The 18289-nt window shown below is 48.4% G+C and overlaps 1 protein-coding gene across 1 annotated transcript in view; it reads left to right on the forward strand.

Annotated features, from left to right (window-relative positions):
• Nucleotides 1-2989: 2989 nt before the first annotated feature.
• Nucleotides 2990-18289, forward strand: part of DPF3 (double PHD fingers 3) — a 222206-nt gene continuing 206906 nt past the window's right edge. The window contains 2 exon segments of the mRNA XM_068964374.1: nucleotides 2990-3169; nucleotides 3171-3193. Coding sequence (XP_068820475.1) covers nucleotides 2990-3169; nucleotides 3171-3193 — 203 coding nt within the window.

Here is an 18289-nt window from a genome sequence, read left to right on the forward strand (position 1 = left end):
TAGTGCGATTTCATCCCCCCAGAGCTTCCAGGCTGCCCAGTGGAAGCTTGGCTTCGCAGAAGTCTTCTGATTTTGTCAGGGGTTCACCAGTGAGTAGTTCGCACTGGCTTGAAGCAGACAGAGACTCTCTGAACGCCTCGGGTCACATCGGATTATTCATTAGCAAAGTCTTTTCACCTTCTATCTAATCAGCTTAAGGTGACTCCAGAATCGGGTGTGCTACTCCCCGAAAGAGACCCTGGCAACATCCAGCCTAGGTTCCACAACTTTTGGCTGGTTACTCGCTTTCCCGGGAGCACAAAGTTTGCAAAGTTCCTTTAAATCTCCTCTTCCCTAAGCCTAAAGGTCAAGGTGCCAGGGCCCAGTTAGCTCCCAAGTCAGCAGGAATCTGACCATTTCAGAAGTTTCTGGTGTGTGTGAGAAGAGAAGAGGGGGTAGTCGGGATCCGTCAGAGTGACCACCTCGCATTACGTAACGAAAGCCCAGGGAGCGAGCTTGACATCAAGACATTCCAGGGGGAGGGGAGCTGCTGTCCTGGAGTCTCCAGGAACGGCGGCGGCATTTCAAGAAGCCAAGAAGGAAGGTGCCCGAGATAAAGACAACACTTCGGGAAGGAGAATATAAAAAAGCCGCAAGACTCAGAGGATTAGCAAACGACAGGACACGTGTTAGACGAAACGGCAGCCTTTCAACTTTTGCATGGGAACAAGGGGATTTGCCGTTTGGGGGATTTAGGAACGTAACAGCAAAGCCAAAACCTAATGAATGGAGTTCAGCGGTTTGTTGGCAATACTTAAATGTTTCTATCCAGTACTTAAATATTTTCGTCCAGGAGCGCAACTCTCTGCAATTATTTAGAAAGTAGGGATTCAAATCAAACTAAGATACTTCTCCGTGCGTCTCCACTTTTCCCAATCCGAAAAGGAGCTGCTCGCGCGGTACTGCCCCTTTAAGACCTGCTTGCTCTCGGGCTCTACAAAAGGGAGTGACCTCTGGGCTTTGACAGCTCCCCTAATAACTACCACCGTGCAGGCTCCACCCACCTGGCGACCAGCCGCGCCGATTGGCCGGCGGGCCGGTATCCCGTACTCTGATTGGCTCTCCGCTTCCCCTGAGCGAACCTTTAGAACTCTGAGACAGACAATATTCTGTTACATTGTAGCAAAATGGCGACTGTCATTCACAACCCCCTGAAAGCGTAAGTAAGACTAAAAAATGTACATATTCCGCGTGGTTTCAATATGAAAAAAAAGGCGCCTTCTGCGTGCGGAGCGCTGCCAATGCACAGCGCTTACAGGCACCTACAGCCGTGGCGGGGCTCCTCTCTTTTCTTTCAGCTCTTACTTCTTCATCTTTTTTTTTTTCCTAAACCCCAGCGCGCAGAAATGTCAGGAGATGCAATTAACAAGGAGAAAATTGTTACATTTGTGTTCTTTTAAATTGGCGGACCGAGAAGAGAGGGGTTGTCGGTAGGGGAGCCAGGCGCTCGCGAGCTCTACAGCTAGGGGATCGTGGGCAGCTCGGGGACAGCACGGTCCCCTGAGTCTCCCCGGCTTCGCGGGGCGGGGAGCGCGGCGCGCGGCGCGGGGGTGGCGGGGCCGGCCTTGCTGGGGGCTAGCGCTGGACTCTGGGGCCGCCTTGGGCGCACTTGGCTGAGCCCCGCGCCTCCGGAGCCCGCGGCCCCCCGCCCGGCTGCTAGGTCCTCCGGGGCGACCGGACCGCGGCAGCTCTGGAGTTTGCAGGGCGCTCTCTGCCTTCCGATCGCTTGCGGGGAGTTTGTGCAAACCTTCCGGAGTTGGGAGCACCGCAGGGGGGAGCAGCGGGTCCCGGGAGCCCTGGGGCCCAGGTAGTTGCCCGGGGCTTTCCTGCCGGGGCAGCCCCCGGGAACGTGACGGCGCTTCGGGCGGTCGCCGGTGTGTCTACGGGTGTGTTTGTCCGGGAATGGGCTGTAGTAAATGAACGACTCGGGTTAACTTGGGGTTGATTTGGAGACAGGGAAGAGCTGCAGGTCTCATAAATGGTGTTCTCGGCTCCTGCGGGTGAATAGCCGAGGCGAGCGAGAGGCAGCTTATTGGGGAGCTCGCCGCCCGAGCCGGCAGCGTCTGCTCCCGGCCAGAGCGAGGGGCAGGTGCCTCTGGCCGCCGCCGGGAGACTTTGAGCGGACGCCCAGATCCGGGACGGAGGGGGGCGGGCTGGGCGAGGACACTCAGGGGCCAGCCCCGGGTCCCACAGCCAATTCCTGCCCGCCTTCCTCCCCCACTCCTTTTTATCCTGGCTTCCTTCCTTCCTTCCTTCCAGTCGGTGGAACTGTTAAGCCGCCAAGTCCGCTCGCGATCGCGGAGCCGGGGGTGGTTCGGAAAACTAGCATCGCTCTAAAAGGGGTGCTACTGGCAGTGATGTTGGCAGAGGGGCGCTCCCTCGGATCGCGGCGCGACGTGGGTGGGTGGCTGGGTGGGGGGTTTGCGCGCCTGGGATTAGGACTTCGCAGCTGGGCTGGAAGCCGCGGGCGAGAGGAGAGAGGGAGGTGCGGGTGTGTGTGTGTGGGGGGGGGGGGCGGGGGGGCGTTTCGTGCCGAATTCTCTACGGTGCGTGGCTGATGCCCACTCTGGTTCTTTCAACTCAGCGCCTCCGCGTCCGCACCCGCGGCTCCCCTAGGAGTTGAAAGCCAGGTTCGCGCGCGGGGTGGGAGGAGGGCAGCGGGGGGGTGGGTCTTAACGCGAAGGAAAGCGCAGAGAGAATGGGAAGTGTTTGCACCAGCCATCTCCTATCGGTAATAGGGGAAAAGGGTAGGAATGTCCCAGATCTCGGAGTTTTACATACACACACACACACACACACACACACACACACACACACACACACACACGAACGCTGCTAAGAGGACGTTGGAAACGGGGGCTGATTAGAGAGCAGCTCCCGGCTTCAGTTCTCTCTCCGAAGCTCCGACACACTGCACTTGAACGCCACAGTGTTTCACCCAAGAAAGCAAATGTTTTATGGCAGAATAAATGGGCGTAACTTCGCGGCATCCCCTCTCTTCGTCGCTCTCGCTAGCCACATCGCTGATGCTGTCAGTTTTTAACCGAGCCCTCAGCTGATTTGCAGTTTTCACATTTCCAGCCGAAAACGCATAGCGGGGCGGATGCCTCCTGGCAAACTCAAGTTAGAGAAATCTATTTCGCCTGTGTGCCAGGTTTGTTTCCTGTTGGGAAAGCGGTACCCTCGTTACCGTGGAACCCGCTTACGCGCGGGCCGGCGCAATATCTCTGTACTCATTCCTGCCCGCTCCAGTTTTTTGTTTCTGTTTATTTTGGACCGCTGAAGGATGCGTTTTGCGGGGAGGGTGTATGTGTGGGGTGGGGTTTTAGAAGTGCGGAAAGGGACAGAGTCGCGGGCTGGTTATTGGAATTAGTTCTGAATTATTACACTTGTACTTTGTAAATTAGAAACAGTTGCAATGTGATGTATTTGTAATTCCGTGTCGACACACACACACACACACACACACACACTAGCATACACACGACACTCCAGTCGGCTTTTTCTAGGTGGCAGTTGAATGGTCATTTATAATTAGCCGCTCATTTTTTGCATCCAGATCCCTTTCCCTGGGGATAAGTGGGTGTAAACAATACGACCAACCAGCCGAGCCTCCTGCGCCCTAGACGGTTTTTAAACTCCTAACACAGGAGCATGCACGACGTTACGGGGAGACCGACATCATCTGCCTTTATTTTGAAAAACAACTTGTTTAATAGAACATCTTATATGTTTCATTTGTTTTTAGAAGTTGCTGATCAGGAAACAATACACACGTGAATAAATTATGCATGGGATAAATTAGAACAAAGCGCAGAGGCACATCAAGCGGAAGGGATGGATGGTGGTGCTGGGAGGAGGGGAGCAGGGAGAAAGGTTTGGAGAGCTACGTTTTTATCCTCCTGTGTCCCTCCTGACAATGAAACGGAGCTGAACAGCATTAGCATTTTCTGTCTGCGTTCAGTCTTTTTCTTCCTTCCCTTAAAAAAAAAAGGCAACACCAAGGACGCCCCCTATAGAAACTGGTCACACAAAGGTTTCCTCTAGGACGGGGGATAAAGTGGCAGTAGGTAATGTTCTGGAAGAAACGAGCAACACCTCTTTAGGGCTCTGCCTAAGCTGCGTAGAGACCATTTTTCATTATACCAGCTTTTTCCACGTGGAACATTCAGTAATTCAATAGCTTGAATAATATTGGACGGCACAGTTTGAATCTCATTGCTTTGGGGTCTTCTGTTGGGCCCCAAGCTCCTGGAGTCACATCTCCTCTCTCAGCAGTTCAGCTTTCTTCTTGCCTGTCTTTGATCTCCCTTCAACTCCCTTTCTTATTCCTCCTCCTTGTACCCTTCAGCCCCTTCCTCTCTGAAGTTGACAGCCTGGCTTCTCTGTCTGTTGTCGCCTTTAACATCTTATTACTGCCCAACAGGGTGTTAGAGGCAGAAACAGGAGCCGCCTGGACTGATCAGATCACAAAGGGAACGCAGCAGGTGGGCCCACAACCAAGCAGTCACATCTGGGCAGATAGAATATGAAAGCATCGATGGACATGTATGATGTGTAAATAGGTATTGCACATTATTTAATTTAGCAGCTACATTGTCTGAGCCTAGATGTGTGAGTCACCCTTATTTCTTACATGGACAAGCAAGATAAGGGCCGTGTAGGGAAGTAAATACATGTAGGTAACATAAATATGGATTTGATAATCCATTTGTCTATGTGTAAGTCTGCCACATTACCTATCATATTCTGGTTGATTGCTACATACCTAGGGAACATAGTGCCCTTTTTTTTTTTTTGCTCGGCTATATTCTTAAAAAAATTAAAAAAAGTTTTTTATGTTGGGGTATAGTTGATTGACAAACATAATGCTTTAATATAAATTCTAATCTTATTTGATATTCTACTTCAGGTTAACCACCCTCCCCCAAATCTGCTATCAACACTTTAAACAACTTACTCTTTTATTGAGTTATCAAAACCTGGTTTGTATGCACTTAGCTGGGAATGTCTGCCACCTTCTGCCAGACTGGACTATGCACATATATATCTATTATACTAACTGCCTGCTTAGAAAAGAGTAACCGTTGTTATTATTTAATTATTCCATATAAACCAACAAGGATTTATCCCAAGTAACTATTTGTTTATAAATAATGAGACCAGTAGACTGGTCATACCTATAACATGTGAACATCTAGATATGTAGTTGTATTGAAACATTTTTGTAAGGAGTTTCAGAGGGTAAAGTGTCTGCCTGCAATGCAGGAGACCTGGGTTCAATCCCTGGGTCAGGAAGATCCCCTGGAGAAGGAAATGGCAACCTACTCCAGTACTCTTGCCTGGAAAATCCCATGGACAGAGAAGCCTGGTAGACTACAGTCCATGGGATCGCAAACAGTCGGACATGACTGAACGACTTCACTTCACTCCCTTGGTTGGAGGCTTTTTAAAAAAAAACAAACCTCTGTTTTGTAATTAAGGACACAACTCTGTGAGAAGCAAATATACTTACTCAGCCAAGGTCAAACAGCTGGTCATGTGTACAGATGGACCTCAGATCTCGTCTTTTTATTCACTCTGACCTGGAGACCATGTATTCTAATCTAAAGTGGTTTTGTGCCTGTGAAAGTTGTGAAATTGTTGCCACTTAGAAGCCAGACCTCACTCTTGCTGTGGCACTCAGTTTAGGTTATCAGAGAGGATGGCACAGAGGGGACACATTCCTGGTTCTAATCTGCTTCTGGCTCTTTCTGTTGGGGTGGGGGATTTGGGTAGGTACTAAATGGGGAAAACTGGGGTTGCGATTTGTGAGCTTTCAGCTTTTTATGGACATTATTTTAGCCCCTTATGAAAAAGGACCCTCAGACATTTTAAGCCAACAGATGCCTAAGAACCACCTTCTCCATCTGCTTCTGGTTGCCACTGGGGTGAGGGCGGGGGGAAGCCTTAAATTCTCTAAACTTCATTAGCACACATTATTTTTCAGTGGGAAGCATGTCTGGTTTTGATGAGATACCCATAAAGGTTATTAATTTCTGCCAGAACCCAAATGAAGGCATCGTCACAGAAAACTGCTGGGGTTGCAGACCACCTGGGAGACATTCAGAGGTCTCCAGTTGAATGGGAGTTGCTTAGTTCTAGAAAGTGGCCTGGAATTCAGAGGCAACCTAATTGGAGACTTCTCATCCTCCTTTGTCTTTTTGGAACCATGCAGGTGGCTGAAATTTAGGTACATCTGAGAAACACCATAATGTCTAAAGCTGTTCCAGAGCCATCTGCTCAGATCAGTGCAGAAAATAAAATGCCATGGTCAACCAAGCTTTGTTTTGAGCTTGCACCAGAAAAAGAAAGGAAACTGAGGCTAATGTTTCAGTTTTGAAAGTACAGCCATCCTGATTGTAGTGGTGCTGGGTGTGGGTCATGAAAAGCATCAGAATTCAGGCCTGTCTATTATCCCAACCTCTGCAAAGTAACTTTTGTGGTTTCTGAGTGTTCTGAAAGTCACTAGAAGACAAATGTAGCCCAATGTGGCAAGCCCCTGAAATGCCACAACCACTGAAACAGTTTTTGCCCAGCCATGGTTTTCCAGCAGGGGCCTATGTAAGCATGACCCTAGCATTAAATAATCTTTAAACATGTAGGTATTTAACAAGAAAAGATAAAGAAGTGGCCTGGGGAGAGGGGATGCGGAGGGGATAGATAAGTGGATAAAACTACTGTGTGGTCTGGAACTCTGAGAAGATGATTGTTTAACAGCAAGAGAGACTGATGTTATGATCTATTGCAAGCTCCAAAGTTTTCTTTAGTTGTGTGAGCAACTGGGGAGAGATGAGGTGTTGTGGTGTTTTTGTAATCTGTTTTTCTTATTGGTCCGGTTACTAGTGTTTCACAGTCTGTCAACCCATATGGATGAATGGAGCTAGCATCGTAAAACTGTCACTGAAGGAAGGTTTTTGAAGCCTGTGATTTGCATCAGAGTTTTAAAAGCAGTGGTTAGGAGGTGTTTGGGTCGGGGGAGGGGAGAAGAGGAGCAACCTGTGCTGGGAATGTCTAGGTTGTGTGTTTGTGAATAGTAGCAGTGGGTGGGGGGTTACAAGGAAAGCAGGCTAAGATTTAGGGGGCTGTGTTTGAAAGCAGGGAGGGGCAGGAGCTCCTAATAATGGGGTTCAAATAGCCCATGTTGAGACCTTCACCTCCAGGACTTAGTTCTGAGTCCAAGGAACAATGATGGTACGTGTCTAATCCCCGTTTGCACCCTCTCCTCCCTCCTCGAGTCCAGAGCTTGCCGTCATCTTAGATTGCTATGAAATGAGTGAGTTTTTCTCATTGTTATTCACTTCGAAAATCTGCTGTGGTATTAACTTCAACTGGAAGCTCCACCAGAAAAGGTTTTTCAGTTCTCAAACTTTCACCAGTCATCCCTATGGCCTTATGTCAAACTCCATCCCTCTTATACTTTCTCACCAGTGACTATGCCTTTGTAGCTTCAGAAGTAAAATCTTCAGGGAGAGGATCCCGGAGATTTGAGCTCAGTTTTCAGCCCTACTTCTCACCAGCTATGAGACCTTAGACCCAGAACTTCTCTGAGCCACATATTCCTTGTCTTAAAGATGAAGGTGATGCACCTTGATTGCCAAATTCCTTTCCAGTAAAAAACTGGGGGCTCTTAGACTATGGTTGATTAGGAAGGAAGAGGAGGACAGTTAGGGACCAGTGTTTGAATTCCTCCTCATTTTTAAAGTGTGGCTCTAAAAGGGAGTTAAGACTGGTAGGCTCTCCTGTAGTTTCATCTTCTCTGGTTCCTGTCTTGCCCCCTTCTGTTGCCACTGGGCTCTGATCTCTCTCTTCTCAGGGCCCAAGGCTGAGGGCCAGGTGGTGGCCCATTGAGAACGTAGTCTTTTCTTCTGATGCTCCCTTTTGAACACTTTTCTCCTCATTAACACTCCAACCAGGGGATGAAGACGGGAAAGAGAAATGAGAAGATTAACTGGCCTATTTTTTTCTGTTTACAAGCACTCAGATTATGTTTTTGGTTGTGCAAAAGACTAGAATTATTGAGAACATCTATCTTTTTCTTCCTGTTTTGTGTAAATGTATGGTGGAAAAAAGGGAACCAAGCAGAAGATTTTCTTCTCTGGATTTCATTTATCTACAGTCTCCTTCAATCTACTGCTCTTCTAACATGGCACCCATCCCAGTTAACATGGAAATAAATGCTTATTTCATTTCCATTTGGGCAGTTGCAAATACCCGACCATTCAGTGAACTGCAGTGGCTGGGCCTGTACTGATGTCTCAGTGAGCTTCCTCTGTTGCACCCCGTGATGCTGCTGAGGAAATGGAGGTGTTCAGTAGACACACAGAGTCTGGCCTTACGCAGGTGGGTATTAGCAGTGTCTAAAGTGGAATTCACTGCCTCTCATTCAGTGACATGCCTCCAGAACATGCCAGATTCCTCTGGAGGCATTATTATCAGGCTTTCCTTTGGTTGACAGCTAGCTCCCTTGGCAATTTTCTACATGTCTAAAGGAGGAAGAGGGGGTTGTTAAAGCCATCAGGGCATTCACAGAAGCCTGAATTGTGAGAATTAGGCAAAATGAAAGAAAAAACAAAATGGTCGCCTTGACCTCCAGGCTACAGAGGCAGTCCCTTAAATTTTTTTGTACTTGTGGTAAGATGTATCAATACATAACATGTATATTTAGCATGTATGACATGTAGACATACCATTTTAGCCTTTTTTTAAGTGTTCAGTTCACTGGCATTAAGTACATTCATAGTGTTGTATAACTACCAGAATATTCTGTATTCATTTCCAGAATTTAAAAAGTCATCCTAAACACACTCTATATCCATTAAACAATAACATCCTCTGTTTTAATGAGGACATCCTCCTCCCACCCCATCCCAGTTTCTGGTAACCACCATTGTACTTTCTGTCTGTATGAATTTGCCTATTCTAAGCACCTCATATGAGTGGAATCATACAATATCTGTCCTTTCGTGACTGGCTTATTGCACTTAGTATAGTGTTCTTAATGCTCATCTGTGTTACAGCATGTGTCAGGGCTTCCTTCCTTTTTATGGCTGAGTAATAGTCCACTGTATATATATGCCTTATTTTGCTTATCCATGCATCCAGGGATGGGTCCTGGGGTTGTTTCCACCTTGTGGCGTTTGTGAATAATACTGCTATGAACATGGGTGTGTAAGTAGCTGTTTGAATCCCTGCTCTCAGTTCTTTGGGGTATATGCCTAGACCCCCTCCCCCCCACCCCGCTTCATTTTTAGACTCATTAAGATTCATGGAGTACATTTCTAGATAATACAGGCAACTCCTTTCTTCTAAACTTAAAACAAATACTCATGGCATCATAGAATTCAACCTCTTTACCTGCCTCCCCCTTTAGGACTATCACTATTCTGGGGGTGGAGGATAAATGCCCCGGGAACTCAGAGACTCACTTCTTTTATCCCCAGCCATGAGGATTGCCTTCATCTTGTCACCACCCCCCCACCCCCAACCCGTTGAGGGCAGGGACTCCCTTGGGGTCAGGGTCTGGACCTGGGGAGGCCCCAGAGGCTGCAGCACTAGTAGTCACCTGGTGGGGCTGGAGCGAAGGTTTCCCAGGCAGAGTGGAGGTCTCATCAGGCAGCAGGTGTTCCTGCGGGAAACACCTGGGATGACAGGACAGCTTGAAGGTCAGGAGGTAGTGAATCTGACCTATCTTTTCATAAGGGGAGAAGGGCCTGCATCTCCTTTGGCCTCCCTTCCCTGCACTCAGCCCTGCTTACCTCCCCCTGAAGGGCCCAAATGAAACAATGGATGTGAAAACACTTCAGAAAGTGTAAAGTACAAATGGGAGGTGTTACTAGAGCTGCCAAGTTTCCCCGTAGCTAACCGCGGGGGGGCGGGGGGTGGCTTCTCAGAGAGTCAACAATATCGCAAGTATCAAACATCACTTTATTATATTAAAACTAAAATTAATGAAAAGATCCTGGCATTCCACATCCTGTCTAACCATTGTTTCTCAGGAAATGCAAAGCCTCACTCATCCAGCTGTGTGTAAATAGCCCTGGAATCTCAGTGGGGTTTTCCCATCTTCCGGGTTTGAAATAGGTGAGAATAGGAGCTCAAGGGAAGCCTTCGATTCATTTTCCATGTCAACTCATACTGAGTCCATCCGCAATCAGAGGAAACAAGCTGGCGGGCAGAGGGAGCATTCTCCTGGAACTTGGGCTCTGGTCATCCAGCAGTCTCTGGCTCCTTCTACCAAGAAGACTCCAGGGAGAGAGAAGGGGAGAAGGTGGGGCTGGGGTTTAAATCTGCTAGTAAGCAAGGAGGATGTGATGTTGGCATTAGGGGTCAGTGGCAAGAATTAATTCTTTGTACATGAGTAGATGTGGGCAGCATGGTGGTGAGGGTCAGATCTCAGAATAACAGAGTTATTTGCCAGCCTTGGAAATGCTTCAGATTCAAGCTTGCTGCAGAAACACAGCATTCCTGTACTTTATAAAAGCAAATTAAGTGAGAAATGTCATCCTTGCTCCCATTCTCCTCAACTAAGGACTCTTTACTTGTCTTTGTTGGGCTGCTAGTTGAGCTTAGTGAGAACTGTCTCACCCTCTTTGGAACTTTCTTCATCCTGTCCTGGCCAGTCCTGCCTGCCAGTCTGCCCCTTGGTCCTAAGCAGCATAGTAGCCTCCCTCTTGGCATCTAGGACCTTCCACTCCAAGGAAGGCCTCTAGTCTGTCTGTTTCTCCTTCCAGATCCTTTAAACCAGGAGGTGGACTGTTCCCCTAGGCGGCTAGGGAAGCCACTGTTGTTTGTGGGGGCGGGGGAGGAGGGGAGGCAATGTGGTGCTGGAGGTGGGGGAGGGCAGGGTGGATGGGGTAGTCGAAGTGGAGAGAATATATTCTCTCCTGCTAATTATTTTCCCCGAGGACTTAGCCAATGCAGAACCATCTATTATCGTGGGAGCGCTCTATGGTGGTTCTGCCTGTGATGAATGCTAAGTGGAAACAAGCAAGAAAAATTAACAGGCGGCTGCTTCTGTCCACCTAATTAAAATGCATATCCAAATGCATAATTCCTTATGTTTCCCCATGCACACACTCCCCTTCCAATCCCAATTCTATGGAGGAAAAAAACGCTACTTTCTCCCAATCATTTCTCTTGATTATACTTCCATCAAGAGAGAACTGGAGGGTTCCTTTAGAATAGTGAAGGGCCATTTTTGTAACACTCTAAAATTGCTGGGGTTTTTTTTTTTTTTTTGGTTAGATTGGCCCCCAAAATTCTGAGCTCTTTTTTGTTTAAAATGAAGAACAGAAACTTTATCTGACTGCAGAGACAAGGGAGAAGGAAGGAAGTAGAGAAAGAAAAGGGGTAGGGGGAGAGAGAAAGCAAGAAAGAAAAAAGAAAGTTCCCACAGTTTCCACTGACCTTTAGTTTTGTGCTGAAAGTCTGACTTGGATCAGCAATGAGAATTTTGAAGGTCTTTTCTATCTCCTCTTCCTCTTCATTCATTTCTCTGACTTGGCACTACTTCCCTCAGCCCCTCAAAGAAACATAGTCCAGAATTTTTCAGAGAGATTTTAGAAGATGCATCTACCTGGGCAGATCAGGTAGAGAGAAAAAAGCAAAAGCCTCTGTCCTGGGGGTAAGATCAGAGATGCTGACATCAAGGTCCCAAGTATGCTTAAACAAACAATACCTCTTCATCCCTCTCTTCCTCACTTTTTGTTCATCCAAATGATCAAGTTCTCCCCCTCGGAAGAACAGTTTTATTCAGGGGTCATAAAATATTTAATAAGATATGAAACTTGAGTCACTGTGTTCAATTCCACGTCACTGCCATCTTGGCAGTGGTGCCCCTCCCCCGGAAAGCATCCCCCCACCCCCCCATTCTTGAAGCCCCTTGACTGCCCTCCACAGCAGCCCCAGCTGTTGATTTATCAGGGCCGGCTGGCTCAGCAGTGCATGGAGATTGCTTTTAATTAACTCTCTTCATTTTTCCCAATCTTCAGGGAGCAGCAGCCCTTTAATGATTTTAATATTTTATCTGGATTTATATCCGCCTTATTTGTTGTTGTTTGACTTCCGCATTTGTTCTTCCTGAATCGCTTCCAGACTGGTCTATTTGTGTACCCCTTTCCCCTGTCCCCCAAGGCCTTCCAGGAGGAAAGGTGCTGAAGAAGACCCACCCTCTCTTCCCAAGCTGTCTACCACCGCACAGAGAGAGGTGCCAAGTGTTGGTCTCTGCCATGGTTTGGATGAGAACTTTTGTCTTAGGAATCCCAGTCTCACCTGACTTAGCTGGAGGAGTCTCTGAGCTTCTCATTAAAGGGGGGCGGGGGGGGGGGAATCTGAATTTTAGAAAGTGAAAATTTTCTCATCTCTCTGCCTCTTTCATGCTTGCCGCCTCTATGAGGGAGTGAGCGCTCTGGAGAGTTGGATAAAAACTGCTTCCAGGGCTTGGAGGTATGTCATCTTGCCCATTCCAACCTGACATAGTTTAATGGAACTCTCTGGAGGATGATGACTTCAGGGCGGGGCTGGAGGTAGGTGCCTTTTCATACTGTTCATGGGATTCTCAAGGTAAGAATACTGAAGTGTTTGCAGACAAGTCTTCATGCCACATTCCATGTCTTTAGATGTGGCTGGAATTTGCTCTGCAACTGCAAAGACTCTGAAAGAGGGCCTGCAGAGGGACCAGTTGCCTTCTCTGTTTGAGAGTGCCTGCTCCCTCAACCCTTGGCTGTCCGTTTCTGCACCCCCGTATTATACACCACCATTTGAACACCCTCCCACCTCCGACTTCCAGCTTCCTTTTGGCTGCAAAGTCTGCTCCTTCCCCCAACAGTCCCAGAAAGGCCCTGGCAGACAAACTCGCATGGGGGCTAGTTTTCAGAACCAACTTGTCCACAGAATACCCTTTCGACATCTTGGTTTGGTGATGTGTCTATGGGGTTATTCGTTGCTAGGCAACTGCCAGCTAAAGTTTGAGTCTGATCTGGGGAATTGCAGTGAATTGCCCTGGGTGACTTGTATTCACATTTAGGAACTTGGCTTTACAATCCTTCAAATAAGAAGTTGAGAAGATATTTTTCCATGTGCCTTTCTGGAAAGAGGTATTGGTTTGTAAAGCCTAGCCCACCAATTGGCACACAAGTGTCTGTACTCAAAGTGTTTGTTCTGGTGATGAAAATGGTGATTTCTTCCCATCTCCTTGTATTTATCCCTTGAGGTATGCTAGCTTTGAAAACTTATGATGTGTCAGGTACTAAGCTAACTGCAGGATGCAGAGACAGAAACCATGGCTTCTATATCACAGTTTGGTATTCAGGCTACTCAGTGTCCTATTGAGTGTTTCTTCTTCACTTCTCCTTGGCAATCGCAGGCCCTTTAGAGAATCCTGTGAAAGTTCTGGATCATCTCCCCAGAAGAAATGCATATCTGCCTCTGATTTTATGAGCTCACAGATGTTGAGGAGCCCTGCAGTGTATGCCCTAGAGTCCATTGGCTCCAGGTTAAGAACCTTAGATTGAGAGATGTGGAGGAGCTTGTTATCCTGAAAGGCTGCTTCTGTGTCCCTGCTCAGAGAAGCCCCTAACCCTTCCCACCGCTCCTGTAGTCTCACCAAGTGGCTCGTGCCTCCTCAGCCCCACTCTGCCCCAGTTGCACATGATGAACACCTACCTGCTCATCTTCCAGACAGTTCCAAGTCCCCTCCTCTCCAGCAAAGCCCTTGCTACCCTCAGGTAGAATTGGCCATCCCTGCCCTTGGCCCCATAGTCCCAAGGATACTTCCCTCCTGGCCACTGAAACACTTAACGCTGGTTAGTTAAAATGGAAGGCCCTAGAAGGCTGAAGGGTGGCTGCCTGGGCCTTTCTGTCCCTAGGATATAGCATTGTCTTTGTTGTTCTCTAGTCACTAAATCGTGTCTGACTCTTTTACGACTCCATGGTCTGTGGCTCACCAGGTTCTTCTGTCCATGGGATTCTCCAGGCAAGAATACTGGAGTGGGTTGCCATTTCCTATTCCAGGGAATGTTCCTGACCCAGGGATCAAACTTACACCTCCTGTGTCTCCTGCATTGGCAGGTGGGTTCTTTACCACTGCACCACCAGGGAAGCCCAATGTCTGATAAATGTGTGTGGAATGATGGAGCAAATGAAACCAGCAGGCTCTTCCCGCCTAATTTGCTTCCAGTTCTTTGAAATCAACTTGTTTCTCATTCTCCCCTGGCAAGAATTTGGAAGAGGCAGCAGAATTACTCTCCCCAAATTCTTCAAGTTCAGGAGTTGGAAGACAGGCACAAGCTTACCTTGCTTGCACATGGCATATGAGGCTGTGATGGCTGTCGGTGCCATTCATTCTAGCCCCTTGTTTTTTCACCACTTCATCCTTGTGGATCTAAAAAACTTGGCTTTCCTTCCCTTTGGTCTTGGGAATTAAAGGCAAGTCTTTTTACTCTGCCTTCTTTCAGGGATTAACTAACCTGGGGCTTGCGAGTAGCCACTGATAAATTAACCGTATTTTTATTAAGTGCCTACTTTGTGCTCAGCTGTGTATGAGATTTCCTTTACCCTTATTTATACCTGAGGATTTTTATGGGTTTTTAAGATGGAAGAGAGCAGGAGGTGCTAGTACTACAGTGGTTTGACCCAAAGTTGGGGTCCCGTGAGAGCCTATTGCCTGCCTTCTTGAGCTTTGGAAGTGACTGTGGCCCAATCGCTGTTTTCAAGTATATATTCTTCAGGAAATTTTCCTGTACTTTAATCATGCCTATGTAGATACAACTTTGCCTATGACTCTATCCCAAACATTCAATGCAGGTAAATTTATCTGACAATGAAACAAACAATAACGGCCTGGGGATCATGTTGTTGTTGTTGCTCAGTTGCTCAGTCGCTCAGTTGTGTCTGAGTCTTTGAGGCCCCCTTGGACTGCAACACGCCAGGCTTCCCTGTCCTTCCATCTCCTGGAGTTTGCTCAAACTCATGTCCATTGAGTCGGTGATGCTATCCAACCATCTCATCCTCTGTCATCCCCTTCTCCTCCTGCCTTCAATCTTTCCCAGCATCAGGGTCTTTTCTAATGAGTTGGCTGTTCATATCAGGTGGCCAAAGTACTGGGGCTTCAGCTTCAGCATCAGTCCTTCCAGTGAATATTCAGGGTTGATTTCCTTTAGGATTGACTGGTTTGATCTCCTTGGGGATCATGGGAAGGCCTTTATTCTTCATATTGAGAGAGAGAAAAATCTCTGTTCTCATAACTCTTGCTGCTTTTCCACCCTCCAGATCATTCAGTGTTGGGGCCCTGGAGAGGCCTGGTTCTGCGTCAGGAGGAAGGTGAACGCCAGAGATGGAGACAGGCTATTCAAGTCAAGTTTTAATCAGTCTTCGTCCACTAGACATCCTTCAATGTGGAGAGCTAGAAAGAAAATGCTGATGGTGCACACAGTACAGGCTGGAGGAGCAGAACCCTACCAAAGAGTGTGTGAATTCAGAGGGGTCACACCACACCAGCACCTACTCTGAAAGTGAACTCGCCTTCCATCCTGGGTGGAGCCCTTTGGTACAGAGGGTGCACGTGGGCCTGTCCAGTTCCTTGTGCTCATTTCCTTTCTGGGCAACCATCCCAGTGTAACAGACACTTATACATATTCTGTCCTCATTTTATCTAATTACACACATCTCTGGGGGATGGGAAACAGGTCTGGATCATTCGCTTTTAGGTCAGTTATGCACACGGTAGCTGAGACGAGCGGTGATCTATGGAGTCGATGAAATTCGGGAAGCTCCCAGAGCTCCCTGGTCTGCAGCACACCAGGGGGCATTGTTTGTCATCTCAGGGGCTGGAGGTCCCAGTCAGCGCAGGGGAGGGATGGAGCCCGGCCGGTTCGTGAGTCTGAATGTAGGAACCTTTCTGAGACTGAGCTCGCTCTTGCTATCCTTGGAGCAACAGGATTCCTTTACTACTTGATGATCAGCCTAACTGAGAGGGGGCTTCCCCTGTGGCTGAGCGGTAAAGAATCTGCCTGCCATGCAGGAGCTGCAGGAGACACGGGTTTGATCCCTGGGTCAGGAAGGGCCCCTGGAGGAGGAAATGGCAGCGTACTCCAGCATTCTTGCCTGGAGAATCCCACTGACAGAGGAGCCTGGCGGGTCATGGTCCACAGGATCTCAAAGAGTTGGACAGGATTGAAGCAACTTAGCATGCACTCACGCATGCTAACTGTGAGGACCCAGTTGTATAGGTCCCTCTTCTGGGGATCATTTGTGTTCACTCATTATCTGCCTAGTATGGGTTCAGTTTCCTGAGAAATATAGAACAAAAGATGCTCTGATCAATGCAACAGTCTCTAACATTGCCCAGTGTTCCCAAGAATTCCTTGTCTTCTTTGCGACGCAGATGAACTGGTCTGGACAATACAATAGCTCTGGAAGGTCCACACCTTTCTCCACAAACCAGAGCTGGCAGCCTTGGGCAGTCCAGCTTCCTGGCATCTCTGCTCCAGGCTCTATGGTAGCTTTTCAAATACCCAGGAAGGAAGTGAAAGTGAAAGTCACACAGTCGTGTCTCCGACTCTTTGTGACCCCATAAACTATACAGTCCATGGAATTCTCCAGGCAAGAATACTGCAGTGGGTAGCCTTTCCCTTCTCCAGCGGATCTTCCCAACCCACGGATCGAACCCAGGTCTCCTGCATTGCAAGCAGATTCTTTACTAGCTGAGCCACAAAGGAAGCCCCCAGGAAGGAAAAGCCCACTGGTTACTCTTCTTTTGCTTTCTACTTCTTCTTTCATTTCTTGACTCAGACCTAAGGCTCCCCAGCGCTCTGGGAGCCCTAGATCGAGGAATAACCCATGTGATGCTTCATACCAAGCTCTGCACCTCTAGCCTGGGTTTCCTTCTGGCCTCTTGTCCTCTTCATCTGTGCCCCACTGACATCTTTCTCCTTTTCCCTGTGCATCGCACCTTGATGAAAAAGTGTTGAAGAAGCACCAAAGGAAGCAAAGAGTGTTCTATCTAGTCCCCGGGAGGGCACACTCATGCTCATCAACGGGGGAGCAGGGAGCGGGGAGGAGGAAAAGGCGAAGCTTACACACAGCAAATGGTGAGAAGAAGCGGGAGACAGGAAACCGGGACCATGAGTTTTCCTGGTGGGAAGAACTGCGCTCGGTGAGCAGTTCAGCCCCTGAGGGGTCTGTGAAATTGGAGGAGAGAAAGCGGTCCCGCAGCGGGCATGTGTCAGAGAAGATTTCAGGGAGGAGGCGGCTTTGAGCTGAGTTTGGAAGGGCAGGGGGATCTGGTGAGGTTTAGGAGCGGTGAAGGGTGAGGATGGGGAAGGACGGGCACGAAAGGGACGTGAACGAAGATTTGGGAAGCATCTGAGTGACTCTTTAGAGGATCTTCTTCCTTCGTGCTGGTGTGAGTTGGAGGGGAAGGGCCAGTGGAGAAGGAATGTGTGGAGGACAGCAAATGGGTCCATTTGGCTGGATGGGAGTGGGGGTCCATGCAAGTGAAAGTGTTTGTGACTCAGTGCTCTCTGACTCTTTGCGACCCCATGGATTGTAACCCACTGGGCTCCACTGTCCATGGGATTTCCCAGGCAAGAATACTGGAGTGGAAGAAGTGGAGAAGAGCCATTCTCTTCTCCAGGGGATCTTCCCGGCCCAGGGATCGAACCTGGCTCTCCGGCATTACAAGTGGATTCTTGTCCAAGCTACCAGGAAAGTAGGAGTCCATGAATAGAAGGTAAAAATGGGAAATAGCCTGGGGCCGGTTTGTCTGAGCGGAGCAGTTTGGCAGCCAGTTTCCGGGAAGAACTTGAGCACTTCAGAGGCTGAAAGAGAAGCTTCAGGGGGAGATAGTGGGTTGCCATTATGCGTCCCTCAGCAGGAGGATTATCATCTGCAGGGACCCTGTCTCACTCATCCCTTGGTTCCTTGGTTGTGTGTTCTGGGATTTTCCCCAGGGCACCCCCAGAGGACGTACGGCAGAGGAAGACTCTAGGGGGCCTGGGCTGGTGTGAGCCCCCCACCTCAGCAGGTACAGGACAGCCTTGGTCAGCCATCCAGGCAGAATGCCAAGTGAGGCAGGATGATGGGATAAAGCCCATCCAAGTGCTGGATCTAGAAATCTTTCCCCTTTCCTATGCTTTATCACCACCCCCTTTCTTTACAAAAACAATGAAAACCACCCATAAATGGTTATAAGTAAAACATACAAGTCCAT

This window comes from Capricornis sumatraensis, chromosome 2 (assembly GCF_032405125.1).
Source record: "Capricornis sumatraensis isolate serow.1 chromosome 2, serow.2, whole genome shotgun sequence".
In the NCBI taxonomy this organism is placed as follows: Eukaryota; Metazoa; Chordata; class Mammalia; order Artiodactyla; family Bovidae; genus Capricornis; species Capricornis sumatraensis.